The 15,000-nt window shown below is 33.6% G+C and overlaps 1 protein-coding gene across 19 annotated transcripts in view; it reads left to right on the top strand.

The window, feature by feature from the left end:
* ofcc1 (orofacial cleft 1 candidate 1) overlaps window positions 1-15,000 on the top strand; it is a 202,461-nt gene that overhangs the window by 27,290 nt on the left and 160,171 nt on the right. For all 19 annotated transcript variants that reach the window (XR_012399703.1, XR_012399704.1, XR_012399698.1 and 16 more), the window contains 2 exons: window positions 7,506-7,572; window positions 7,894-8,040. Coding sequence is in view for 9 of the 19 variants with exons in the window: in XM_073941434.1 (XP_073797535.1) it covers window positions 7,506-7,572; window positions 7,894-8,040 (214 nt within the window). In the remaining 10 variants the exon portion in view is untranslated. The remainder of the gene's footprint in view (window positions 1-7,505; window positions 7,573-7,893; window positions 8,041-15,000) is intronic.

Raw genomic sequence — 15,000 nt, 5'->3', positions numbered from 1 at the left:
AGTGCTATATTGCTTTGAAACAAACTTTATTTAGCCTGATGAACTATTCTACTTGCAAGTTTTTGTAACGGTTAATAAGTCAATATACAGTTGAAGTCAGAATTAGTTCCCTTTTGAATTTTTTTTATTTTTTTTTTTTTTAAATATTTCCGAAATGGTATTTAAAAGAGCAAGGAAATTTTCACAGTATGTCTGTACTGTAATAATATTATTTCTTCTGGGAAAAGAAATATTTATTTGTCTTATTTGTTTTATTTTGACTAGAATAAAAGCAGTTTTGAATTTTTTTTAAAAATATTTTTGGGACAATTATTAGCCTCTTTAAGCTTTTTTTGTTTTTTTTTCCGATAGTGTACAGAACAAACCATCATTATAGAATAACTTGCCTAATTACCCTAACCTGCCTAGTTCACCTTATTAACCTAGTTAAGTCTTTAAATGTCACTTTAAGCTGTATAAAAGTGTCTTGAAAAATATCAAGTAAAATATTATTTACTGTCATCATGGCAAAGATAAAATAAATCAGTTATTAGAAATAGTTTTTTTTAAAACTGTTATTCTTGGAAATGTGTTGAAAATCTTCCCTCTATTAAACAGAAATTGGGGAAAAAAATAAACAGGGGTGATAATAATTCAGGGGGCCTACTAATTCTGACTTCAACTGTATAACAAAAATGTGTGACTTTTGTGGTATCGCTGCAACCGCCAATTAACCGCTGTTTTGATTGTGTGATAAAATATTTGTTAGGCATTATTACTGTGTCTCTTTGTAAGGTCTTTAAGATTGAGATCAAGTCTTGTAATATGTGCATATATGCTTCATAGTCATGCGGTTTGGCTTTGTACATCTGAGTGTGTGTTTAAGCTTAAGGTTAAAGCTGTAACATAGAGGACAGAGGCTGTCAGCACATCAACAGGGAGAGAGAGCAAGAGAGAGAAAGAGAGAGAGAGACTGTCGTAAGGCTTGTTTACTGCAGCCAGCAGAAGAAAACAGTCAGACGTAAATGAGGGTTGACGGTTTCATGAAGCACAATTGGTTGAAGGCAGATTCAATGTGACTGCTCTGAACTGGGCAATGATCCGTACAGTATGCAAAATTCACTCTGGAACTGGTCTATGCCCACCAGCCTTACGCCTAGCCGCTGAACGGATCTCAGGCTGAAGAAGGCATCCGTGTTCCCAATTCCTTTCGACAACAATCACATTCTCTTATAAAGCTCATACATTTCTCTTGTCATCCATTAGAGAGGGTTTCCCGCTCCTCTCTGTCCAGTCCGCAGCATTTAGTGGCATCTTGTTAGTGCTCATTGAGAAAAAAAATGCCAGCAGTTTCGTTTCCAGAGGCAAACTGGATGCCTCCGGATGACAGGGACATATTTTTTTCTTGTTGTTGTTTTATAGTAAGTTTAAGGCACATATCATTAGAATTCCTTGGCACCTTACACCAGTCTGGCGCTGGATTTCTGATGTGCTATAGCCATGTTTATCTGTTAAGTGTCCATTATATTAAAAGCATGCAGTTTTACATTTTTTGCTAACTGAGTTTGGCTCAGAGGTCGCCTGATGAATAATAATAATTATGAATTATTATTACGCCTGATGAATTAGAAATAATTATTTCTTATTTTATCAATTTATTATTATTTTTTTTTAGGGATCTTACAGAATGATTTTGTATTTACATTTTAAAAGAGAGATGAGCATTCTTCTAATTATTTTTTAATGAGTGCCTTAATGAGAATAATCAAATCTTTCTGCTTACCAATATTCATTCATTCATTTTCTTTTCGGCTCAGTCCCTTTATTAATCTGGGGTCGCCACAGCAGAATAAACCGCCAACTTATCCAGCACGTTTTACACAGCGGATGCCCTTCCAGCTGCAACCCATCTCTGGGAAAGCTTACCAATATTTGAAATGCAAATTATTAAAAAGGTTTATTAAATTAGAGTTCAACAATACTAACAATACAATGGTTTTATTTAAAATAAAATAAAAATTCGCCACAGATAATTCTTTATGTAACTGTTAATTAAATGTCATATACTGTAAACCATAAATAAATCTTTAATCTGGCAGTAAACAATGTGTTTTTTATGTTTAGATGTGTGCTTTATATTTAGATGTCAGTTGAACTTGCTGATTTAGTGTCATTCTAATAACAAAAAGTCTACTAATAATAAATACAGAAAGAAAACTATTAAAATTGAAATATGCATGCACACACGCACAAGCAGTAACACACACATAGGTTTATTCTTTTTTTTGTGATTTGTGGGGACATTCCATATGGACCATTTTAAGGGATGTAAACAATGACAATGGTCCTAATGGTCCTGTTATACATATTTAATTTCCACATATTGATAAATGATGTTGTAATGCTAAGTTATAATTAAATTGCCTCTTGTTACAATTATGCAATAGTTTGACAACAAGCAGGAAATGTTCATGGGCCAATTACATCACTCCTATGAAAGGTTTATAGGCGTAATTGTTTTTATACTGTGCAAACTATTTTGAAGTCTTTATGTAAGCTTGATATTTATGTCATATAAATCTTAATGAATCTTTTATCTGTCAGAAAATAATGGGTTTTTATATATAAATGTGTACTTGGTTAAGATGTCAGCTTAACCTGCTGATTTAGTGCAATTGTAATTGAAACCGTTTTAATAATAGTATATATATATGAGCAATATCACACGAGGAGCAGTGCGATATGGCTGTATATCGGCACTGGTGGGAGGCGTGCGTTGGCACGTGGCTGCAGGCCGAGTGCTTTAGTGCCCCAAGCAGTGCCGATATACAGCCATATCACACTGCTACGAGTGTGATATTGCGTTTATACAACAGTTTGACATAATTGTGCATTATGTGTATATAAAAACAAAATAAAACATGGAGAGTCTCAAAACCCCTTTTGTATGAGGAACTATTTTTTTCCGCTTTGGATTCAAATCATAAGCTGACAGTTAGACAGCTGAGCAAGCATCTATTAAACTAGATCTGTAGTGTCTGCTTTTGGCTGGCTGTATGTGGGCGGAGTAATACACAAAGGGTAAAGAGGCTGTACGGGTGCTGATATTACTTAAATATATTACGGCTATCAGCCAATCAGATTATTTTATGTGTAGAAATATAATCTCCGTTAAGGAGAAATTGGGGAAAAAATTAAACAGGGGGGCTAATAATTCTGACTTAAACTGTATTTATATTTATGTTTTTATGTACTGAAAGTTTGAAATAAATGTTATATAAATCATATTACATATTTAATCTGGCAGTACTTTAGATGTGTACTTTATATTTAGATGGCAGTTTAACCTGCTGATTTAGTGCAATTCGCTGGTTCGAGCCCCGGCTGGGTCAGTTGGTATTTCTGTGTGGAGTTTGTATGTTCTCTTCATGTTTGCGTGGGTTTCCTCCGGTTGCTCCGGTTTCCCCCACAAGTCCAAAGACATGCGCTATAGATGAATTGGGTAAGCTAAAATTGTCCGTAGTGTATGTGCGTGAATGAGTGTGTATGGATGTTTCCCAGTGATGGGTTGCAGCCGGGAGGGCTCCCGCTGCTTAAAACATATGCTGGATAAGTTGGCGGTTCATTCCGCTGTGGCGCCCCCAGAATAATAAAGGGACTAAGCCGAAAAGAAAATGAATGAATGAATGAATGTATAGATGATATGCAGGCTACACACACAAACAGGTTTATATTTGTAAATTGTTGGGACATGCTATAGGTGTAGTTGTTTTTATACCGTTTTCTTTCATCCGATACCAACCCTACACCTTATACTGTAGGAAACTTTGTGCAGTTTTACTCTTGCTCAGAAATGTCCTCTAAAGCTACCTTCTCCTTGTAATACCTATGTCATACCCATGTCATTATACAAATTAGTGTTATTTTATGTCACAGACACGCACACATACATGCACACACTCTCATACACTCACAGAATGAATTTCAAATTCATCAGGGAAAAATAGAAGAGTATGACAATGCTGGTGTGACAACTTCAGAAAGTAATTAAAGAGATTTGTTACTGGGAGATAATTGAAATCCACCAGTGTAAGAGAGCGCCGGACGGATAATATGAAATGTTGAATTGGTGAGGATAATTATGTGTCATTCTGCTTTTGGCAAAATCATTATTTGCTTATTTCTCAAGTGGTGGCCCAATTATCACTTGTAAATTTCCATGCGGGACATGCACCAAAACGTGCAAGAAAAAAAAAAATGTTTCAGCCATGTTAGAATGACTATACATAAAAATGAGAAAACGTAAGGAAAAAAAAAAACACTTATTTGACACATTTAAGATTTCTGGTCAGTTTTACCATCTTACTGTTAGAGAAATTGATTTGAAGAGAGTGGGGGGAAAAGCAAATGGTTTTTAAATAAGTTACAATTAGATTAGCATTAATCTCAGCGGTGCAAATGAATGTGTGGCTTTAGGGCTTGTTGGATGTTAAAGCAGATTTCTAAACTCTGCTCCAGATTGGAATGTGTCCTGCTCAACTTTAATTGCTCTGTCATGTAAGATGAAAAACATTTCCCACTTAAGCTGCTGTCTTTAAGACGATGCTTTATGTTTTGTGCATCTGTACGCAATGTTCATATGTCTAGCAGTGTTTATCGATTTCATCTGTGCCGTTCAGAGCTCATTTACATATGCAAGACTGAAATAATGTAGTGACAGATCTTGGCTTTATTGCACAACATCTAAACGGAAAAATTTGAGGAATTCCGAAACTATTTAACAGGTATTATTATTTTGTTATTTATATTTTACAGATAATTATTATGATCATAATAAACTAATTAATTAATTAACAACAAAAACAATAATAATAATAATAATAATAATAATAATAATAATAATAATAATAGCATTTATTGGTAATAATACTAATAATACTACTACAACTAATAATAATAATAATAATAATAATAATAATAATAATAATAATAAGAAGAAGAAGAATATGAAAAAATAATATCATAATTGTTTTCATTATTGCTGTTGTTATGATGTTGTTGTTGTTGTTGTTGTTGTTGTTATTATTATTATTATTATTTATTATTATTTTTATTATTGTTATTATTGCTAATATTATTAATATTATCAATACCTCTACTTGTATAATAATAATAATAATAATAATAATAATAATAATAATAATAATAATAATAATAATAATAATAATAATAATAACAACAATTTGATATTATTTTATGTTATTATTATTATTATTATTATTATTATTATTATTATTATTATTATTATTATTATTATTATTATTATTATTATTATAAGAATCACCTTAAAAAAGTTAACATGTAATGCCATTGCAACATTTCCACACTGCATATGGTAAGTACTGCAGTAAAAATATATTCATTTTAAAAATATACCTATAATACAGAAATATATATGTGTCATTTATATGTATAAAAATGTTATTTATAAATCACATTAAGGCAAAACAAATATGTGAAATTGTGCCTTGCCTGGGATTTATTAAAATATGCCACTGAGATCACGAGTTGTTCAATTTTTTGGTAAAAATCTTATATAATTGATTATAACATATTATTTATTCATTTTCTTTTCGGCTTAATCCCTTTATTAATCCAAGGTCGCCACAGTGGAATGAACCGCCAACTTATCCAGCACGTTTTTTATGCAGTGGATGCCCTTCCAGCCGCAACCCATCTCTGGGAAACATTCACACACACTCATACAAACTCGTACACTATGGACAATTTAGCTTACCTGTACCGCATGTTTTTTGGAATGCGGGGGAAACCAGAGCACCCAGAGGAAACCCATGCAAACGCAGGGAGAACATGCAAACTTCACACAGAAACGCCAAATGACCCAGCCAAGTCTCGAACCAGCGACCTTCTTGCTGTAAGGCGACAGCACTACCTACTGCGCCACTGTGTCGCCTATAACATTATATTGTATACTAAATATATTATTAAATGTATAATATAAATTCATTAAATATATTGTGCTATTGCGACCTTACATAAAAGCTAATAAAAAAAAAATAATAAGTTGATAGAAATCCAACCTTTTCCCCAAAAATATATTTTAGAATTAGTATTGTTTACTAAGACCACTGCAGGAGAGAACAAGCGCAGTTAAATTGCAACATCTAGGCTGGTTTCTCTTACATAACCAAACCAGTCAAATAATAAACATGAAATAGAGAAACATCTGAAAATATGTCTGCTAGTGGAACATTAATGTATTTCTTGTAAAAGTTCATTGCATATGTGTTGATTTAGAAAAGAGTTTACTTTATTTACATTATACAGTTGAATTCAGAATAATTACACCCCCCCCACCCCCGTATTATTAGCCCCCCTGTTTATTTTTTCCCTTGATTTCTGATTAACGAAGAGAAGATTTCTAAACATAATAGTTTAGAAATAACACTCTAATCTCTAAGAACTGATTTATTTTATCTTTGCTATGATGGCAGTACATAATATTTTACTAGATATTTTTCATGACACTTCTACAGTTTAAAAAGACAGGCTTAACTATTAAGTTATTGTACAACGATGGGTTGTTCTAAAGACAAACGAAACAAATAGCATAAAGGGGCTAATCATTTGACCTTAAAATGGTTCGAAAAAATTAAAAACTACTTTTATTCTAGCCAAAATAAAACAAATAAGACTTACTCCAAAAAAAAAAAAAAAAAAAAAAAACATTATCAGACATACCGTGAACATTTTCTTGCTCTATTGAACATCATTTGGGAAATATTTATAAAAGAAAAAAAATAATTTAAAGGTGGGCTAATAATTCTGACTTCAATTGCATAAGTACTATATTGTAAGAATTAACACCTCCTCTGCATTATTTGATCCTATTAAAAAAATTAAAAAATGTAATCTTAAAATAACAACAGAAAACATGTATAAGAGACCGCCCCACAAATGGATAGACCAGCAACATTACATTTTTAGCTTCCTATTTTTATTTTTATTTCACAGCATGTTAGAGTTCCCACATGTGGTAAGAAGAACCCTGGTTTATGTTTTTAATTTGGTGCAAGGTCTCTTGTCCTATTTTCTTTCTCTTGCGTTTGAGCCTTGCAATGTGTTTATGACGATTTGCATATTTATACGCACAGCAAAGCTTTAACGTTTCCACATAGCTCAAATAAAAATGTATCTCCCCTTTCTGGAGGAGTAAACTGTGCTTTTCTCAGGGTTGGAGGTTGGGGTGGGATTCGGGAGGGTGGGGGGTTGGACACTGTAAGTATTTTAATGTGACCTTCATCAGGCATTCATGTCAACTTATCTATTTATGATTCCAGTTCCTTCCACTCTGTTGTTCAATTAGCGCTTGACCCCTTTAGCGGCGTTGTAAATTAAATGACATTTTCGTGTCGTCCCATATTTAAAATACTGCGTTAGTTGCGGATCAGAAATGATGATCTTCATTCTGCAGCTAATTTATTCATTTAACAATTTCCCTCCAGAAGTTGCAGCAGAAGGCTGTGGAGCAACCTGAGCAGAAGAAATCCAAGTCGGCTGAATTTCTGATGGGTGAGTCCCGCGTGATGAGTTATTGCTCATAATTTGTGTAAGGATTAATTAACTAATTACAGACAAATGGCTCTGGGCTAAATTTTGCTCTTGCTTGTCAGGGCGCAATTTGTAATTATTTTAATCATTTCTTCTGCTTTTTCTCCTTCATCTTCTTCGTCTTCTTTTTCACACACCCTTCCTCTTCGTGATTTGGGTTTAATTTTAACTTGTGCTTCTGTGTCATTGCAGGGGGAAGGAAATTTTTTGCTTGTCGTTAAATGTTCTTTGGAATAACGTGCCAGTCTGACCTCTGTTTTATTCTCATCTTTCTGTTCTCAGCGGAAAAAGGCAGGATGGAGGGAGCTGTAAATCCCGCGTTCCAGGAGGACTCGGAGGAAGAGAGTGAGACAAGAGGTGGTGTGCGCAACAGCACACTTGCGGTTCGGGGACAGCACATGGGGTTGAGGGCCACAGCTACGACAGCAGGTGAAGCTTTACCCTGTCCCACCCTCTGTAAGACAGGCCCGGCCTCACATTCCAGCGCTGCCTGTCCTAACAGGTATCCCTGTATAGCATAGGTGCATTTGCAGATGTTACAGGAGTAGAGTTTAAAAAAAAAAAAAAGTTTAATGGAAGGACGTAAGATGATGTTGAACTGCAAACACTGCTCATCTGGAACATATGCCTCTCCTCTCATATAGCAGGTTATGAATCAGATGTGCCATTTTTCACATACTTTCATATGTTGTTGTGCTTTTTAAGTACTATAGGTTGACAATCTTAAAAGAATGCAGCAGTGCATGGCACTACAAAGTGAAGGGATTCTTTTTTTTATTTTATTCCTTAATGGATCATTTCATTCAACAAATATCAAGTGTTCACAAGATACTGACATAACATTTTTGATACTAGACTAAGAAAAGTTCTACACTAAAACCCAAAAAGTTAACGTAACACGAACCATTTGAGGCAACCAATTGCAACACACCATTTAAGTTTAAAAACTAATCCTAATGAGTACTGTGAACTTAATTCATTTAAGTAAATAAAGCAATTTGAGCACAGTTAAACCCGATAAATGAAGAGAACTCAAACCAACTGAGTACTGATAAACTTAAGTTAAGGCAACTCAAATTGTTTGAGGAAACTGATTGCTACAAACCATCTGAGTTTGTAAACTAATCTATGTGAGTACTGTGAACTTCATTTTAGTTTAAGTAATAAGGCATTTAATTAACTCATTACCTTCAATGTTAAGTTCTCCTAAAATTCTTTTCAAATAAATAGAATTAACTTTTAGCACATTTTGAGTTAACTACACTCATTTCATTTGATAAAGTTGACTGTTAGGTTTTACAGTGTGTCTGTAAACAGTATTAGTTCACTGCAAAAACAAAGAAAAACAGACCCCCCCCCCAGACCCCCCCAAAAAAGAGATAATTTGGCCACAATCTTTAAAAACAATTAAAGTGAATCTTACTGTGTTTTTTTCTTTTTCTTTTTTGCCCGTTGTTGTGTAAATGTAAAGAGCATTGAAACCGTGAACAATCTCAGCAAGTAAACCACACACTCTCAGAAAAAAAAATGATACAATGTTGTACCAAAGACGGTACAAATCCTTGTCACTGGGGTAATACCTTTTAATGGAACAGAATTGTACCTTAAAACAAAGAAACAAATTTATACCATTGGAGTTTGTAGCTTTGAGGACATTATTTTTACCATGGGAAACCAAAATGTACTTTTGCTTTTTAAAACCTGCAGATCCAATATTGTACCTTCGTCAAAGGTATAAATGTTGTCCATGAAGGTACCACTGCAGTGACAAGACACTTTGTACCCTAACAGTGTCAAATGTGATCCTTTAGACATTATCTAAAGGTATTTTGCTGTATTCAAAATCCGTCAATTTATTTTCGGTAAATTTAAAACATCAAATACATTTAATAAACAATTTTACAGTTTACAAAAAAAGTTTCTTTTTGTGTAAATGCACATTTTCAATTTAGAATAAAGCATAAAAAATACTTTAAGATAAATCAAAAGATCTAGTTTTTGCTGAACACTTCACAACACTTTTCACAAAAATGAAATACATGTTTCCATGTACAATATTAAACATTTTTTTCCTCCAATTTACACACAATACCTTTGTAATCACTTAAAAGCTAGTTTAGTTTACTTCATTTTAAAATAGAAACAGAATTATGCAAAAGTATTTAAATGAGATATGCACAATGTTTGATTAGCTTTACAATACTAAAATGTCTGCGTGAACACTGCAGCTCAGCTTTCGCCAGCTCACGTGCATGGTGGAAAGCAAATTGATAGTGAATATCAATAATGACAGTGTATCAGAAAATGCTTACCAAACATTTATTAAAAATGCCTTAAATGTTTAGTTTACAATAGATATAGTTTTATGTTTCACCAATAATTTGTATTATAGAACTTAATAATTAATGTTTATGAGTTTCTTTAAACGTATGGTTTTAAATGAGGATTCGGGGTTTATTATGGAAATTATTCATGAAATCCCTTTGCCTTCCCAGTAATATTTATTTTTATAGATATTGTAATAAAGGAGCTGTCCAAAACTTTTGCATCTTTTTATGAGAACAATTGTGTACCTTCATTTTAATTGTATAAAAGGTACAGAACAGTATCATGAGAGGCATTTTTCTGTACTATATAAGATACAATTTTTACAAAGGTACAAAACTGTTCCTTAAGAAACTATTTTTGTACCACCTTGTACCTTTGTTTCTGAGAGTGCACTATGACATGCGCAACAATAAACAAAAAAAGAAGAGAAAGTTGCAGTGGAGTTTACATTTTAGATGACTGCCGCCTTTGTGTGCTGTGAAAGCTCATAGAGCACTAGAACGAACATCGAGTGTTTTAGCTGGCAGGCATATTCCCGCATGTAAATAATTCAAATGATTATCAAATTCAAGCTGAGATCAAACCTTAGCTTTTGCCTATGCATAATTTCAAAAGTTAAACTGCTGTGTTCAATTCCTTTGATAAATACTACATCAACTTTCATTTCATACTGCGCAAGAAAAAAAAAGGACACATGATTTTGTCCTTAGAGAAGCTCTCTTTTGGCTCTTTTTTTTTATCAGTTCTGCCAGCACATATTTGAGAATGTATTTACTTACATATACAAAAATCGCATGATTTCCCCAACCCTAAATCTATAACAGCCTTTCTGACAAATCAGTGTTATTCTAGCAGCGTCAGACTGCATTGCAGCACTGCATTATTGATAGTGTGCATGAAGAACAGAGAAGAGTTTGATTAAGGATGAGAAACACTGGAAGATGGCCAGGCCATGTAGTTAAATCAAAGATATAATTCAAAGACATTATTTCAAAGACCGCCAACGTTATGCAAATGTGAATGTGAAGCCCCTTCCAACAAAAACAGATATGGAAGCCAAACTGTGTTTACCGTGGAAAAGAGCTTCTCTTTGGGACTCAAGTCACTTCAATTTATTTGATGGGTGAATGTCAGTCAAAAGGGGCGTTTTCACTGACAACGTTTAAATCGCTTGAGGTCGAACTGTATCAGGCGGGGGATCACTGTGTGCATTCCCATTGGTGGATGCAGCCTCATATTGATGCTTATTTGCATAAAGTCAACTCAACTTTGTTGGATCGCCAAAGGTCGCTTTTGCTCATGACGCCAGAAACAGAGACAGTACTTAGTGAAATAGATGAGAGGAATTGCAGTTCTCGCTATTGGAAGACCCAGTCACCTTTTTTGGTAGCAAACAGTGGTGTAAAGTAACAAATACTCAAATTACTGTAATTGAGTGGTTGTTTTCAGGAATTGTAATTTACAAATTAGTTTTAAAAATGTGTTCTTTAACTTTCCCTTGAGTACACTTTACACTTTAGGGACAGCTTAAAGAGACATTTAAAGGTTTAACTAGGTTAATTAGGCAAGTTATTGTATAATGATGGTTTGTTCTGTTGACTATCAAAAAATATATATAGCTTAAAGTGCCTTATAATTGTGACCTTAAAATTATTATTTTTTTTTCATTAAAAATAGCTTTTATTCTAGCTGAAAAAAACAAATAAGACTTTGTCCAGAAAAAAAATAGTATCAGACATACTGTGAAATTTCCCTGCTCTTTTAAACATTATTTGGGAAATATTTAAATAAGTAAAAAAAACTCAAAGGGTAAAAAAAATTCAAATTGTTGAAATGAAATCACATCACACCAAACAACCTTAAGACTTGCAAACTGTTTGGAAGCATTAAAAGTGTCCAAGAATTACACTGTTGTTACACTAATGTTTAGACTGAATGTCACTGATGATAAGATGATGGTTGTTTACTGTATGGTGACCAAAATGGCCTTAAACAATAAATAAATGCACTACAGAATGTTGTTAACACACATGCACTCCTGAGTACCTTTAAAAGGGCTACTTAGGGTTATTTACAACAGATACTTTAACTCTACTTGCAATACATTTTTAGGCAGGTGATGATAGTTTTAATACGCTTCTTTCACACGGCCACCTTTTTAAAACCCAAAAGCGAGGTTGCGGTGGGAGGAAACCCGGAAGTATAGGATCAGCACTATAAACATTGCAACAACATGCTGTGTACTACAAACCTCCAGCTGTTGCCACGACCTAAAAATGCAGATATGGTGTAAAAATCACTTTAATATCATTCAGTTCATTCATTCATTCATTTTCTTGTCGGCTTAGTCCCTTTATTAATCCGGGGTCGCCACAGAGGAATGAACTGCCAACTTATCCAGCAAGTTTTTATGCAGCGGATGCCCTTCCAGCCGCAACCCATCTCTGGGAACCATCCACACACTCATACACTACGGACAATTTAGCCTACTCAACGCACCTGTACTGCATGTCTTTGGACTGTCCGGGAAAGCAGAGCTCCAGGAGGAAACCCACGCAAACGCAGGGAGAACATGCAAACTCGGCTCAGTTGGTGTTCACACAGAAACACCAACTAAGCCGAGGCTCGAACCAGTGACCCAGCGACCTCCTTGCTGTGAAGCGACAGCACTACCTACTGCGCCTCTGCTTCACCCCTCATTCATTAGGCATCAAACAATATCAAAATCTTTTTAAGGGTAATACGCTTAAGTGTCCTCCTAAGTTTCATTTCATGGCAGCAGGTAAACATTGTGAGGACGCTTCCCTACTTCAGCCTATATGTACCCATAACAATGCAGTCCTCCATAGCACATCCTGGTGTTGTCTGAAATAGTCTAGTCCCGGTACTGAAAACGTCCATTTCCCACTAACATTTAAGCGCCGCTGAGCGCGTTCATAAACAGCGCTGATTTGCCAAAGTATTCACCTGTGGTATACAGAAATGACTGTGATTGGCTGTGTAGGTCATTTGTATACCGCTCATCACAGATTGCAAACTCAGATAGATGAACATTGGAGCATTTTAAAGCCGTGAAGATCAGTCGATTTATCAGCGGATCGCTCGTCTGTGTTTACACTTGGTAAACATAGGTGCGGTGAACTGATGACCTTCACGGCCAATCAGTAATTTCTGTCGAGCATGTGAACACCATGGCAAATCAGCGCTGTTTAAGAACACCATCAACAGTGCTTAAATGTTAACGGAAAATGGACATATTTTTAAAAAATATTTCAGTACCGAAAGTTTGTATCATGAGAGGTCTAATATAGTAAAAGAATCAGTTTATTAACTAAAGTTTGATAAAAGGCATCTAAAACATGTGTTTGGGAAAGAAAATGTTAGCTAACTAGTGCCGTTTCCCATAACGTAGCTGAAAATGAGGTCCAATATCCTTTTTTTTTTTCATTATTTATTCAGAACAGACCTTCAGGAAAAAAAAATTGTCACTTTCTCTTCGCTGATAAGATATACAGCCATGTACACAACATTCTTCTGTGAATCAGGCAATACTTCCGGGTTTCTTCCCACCACAGCCTCGATTTCGCTGTTTAAAATGGCAGCTGGGTGAAATCAGTTTATAAAGTGATTTTCCAATAGTCTTTTCACCACTGGTAGTAACATAGCTTTGTTTTAGTATAATTTAAGCCAGCTGTTTGACGTACACTCAAAATAATATTTTTAAGACTAAAAAAAAAAAAGTAAAATAAAAAAATGAACGCAACAGTTTGCATCAATATATTTCAGTCACAACAACACCTAGCAAAATGAATTTCAGACAACAAACTTTATTATGCTAGCCAAATTAACTTTTCTGCTTCAATCGAATGTTTTTTTCATGTAGCATAAACTCCATTTTTTTGAGTATTTAAGAAAATAATGTTGTTTCAACTAGGTTTTTATTAAAATGTAAAGTAAATCCAGTGTCATGTTCCTAAGTACCAAAATTATACATGCAAGTTTTCAAATTTATAACCTCAAATAAATTAAGTAGATGAAATTGTTTAATTTTTTGTGTGTCTTCAAATTTACTGTTTATTTAGTTGCTTGTAAGAAATACATGAAACTAACTTATTTTTGTTATCAAGTTCATTTTTTATTTCCCTTTTATGCATTATGTCCACATTTGTGGATAGTTAATTAAACTTAATTTAGGGTTCATAAACCATGGTAGTTTTCTCCAAACCACTTGAGGGTAGTGTCAGTAGCAGTATTGTCAAAGTGGCTAGCCATATAGTGGCTGGTTATTGTTTGCTTGATGACATCATTAATCTAAGATGGCCGACAGTGATGGCTGTGTGCTAAATACCTCATGCATATCTGTGAAATACTTTTTTTCAAGGCCAATTGCAAAATAAATAAATAAATAAATAAAAGATTTTATTTATATATATATATATATATAAATATATATATATATATATATATATATATATATATATATATATATATATATATATATATATATATATATATATATATATATATATATATATATATATATATATATATATACTGATATATACTAAAGTATGATGAATAGTTATTTATAAAATAAAATTTAGGGTGTAAAATAAAAATGTAGTTTTTATTCCAACTGTCATTGTATGTGGACATCATGCAACAGAGAAGTCAGATTGCATAAAAGGCATTTTTTTTGTAACCTGCTAGTATATCTATTCTATTTTTTTCAAAGATGTTATCAATTGTCTTAAATTGTAATAAAACAGACATTTAACAAATATATCAACATAAATTGTCATTTAAAATTACATATCACATATGCCCTGTGTCCAGACTGCTTTGATGGCTTTCACACGAAATAAGAATAATTTTTTATGTGTTATAAAAATACTATGACTGAGATGATTTAACATGAAGTAAGGTAAGGATGAAATACTAAGTTGTTACAATCAGCAGTGGATGTGTTCCATGATTTACCATACTACAAACGTTTCAAATGTCTACACAAATATGGGTGTGTGGACTTAAAAATACAAAACAATATACAGTGCAACATAA

Source organism: Danio rerio, chromosome 24 (assembly GCF_049306965.1).
Source record: "Danio rerio strain Tuebingen ecotype United States chromosome 24, GRCz12tu, whole genome shotgun sequence".
NCBI classification, from domain to species: domain Eukaryota; kingdom Metazoa; phylum Chordata; class Actinopteri; order Cypriniformes; family Danionidae; genus Danio; species Danio rerio.
This window is presented reverse-complemented; position numbering and strand designations above follow the sequence as displayed.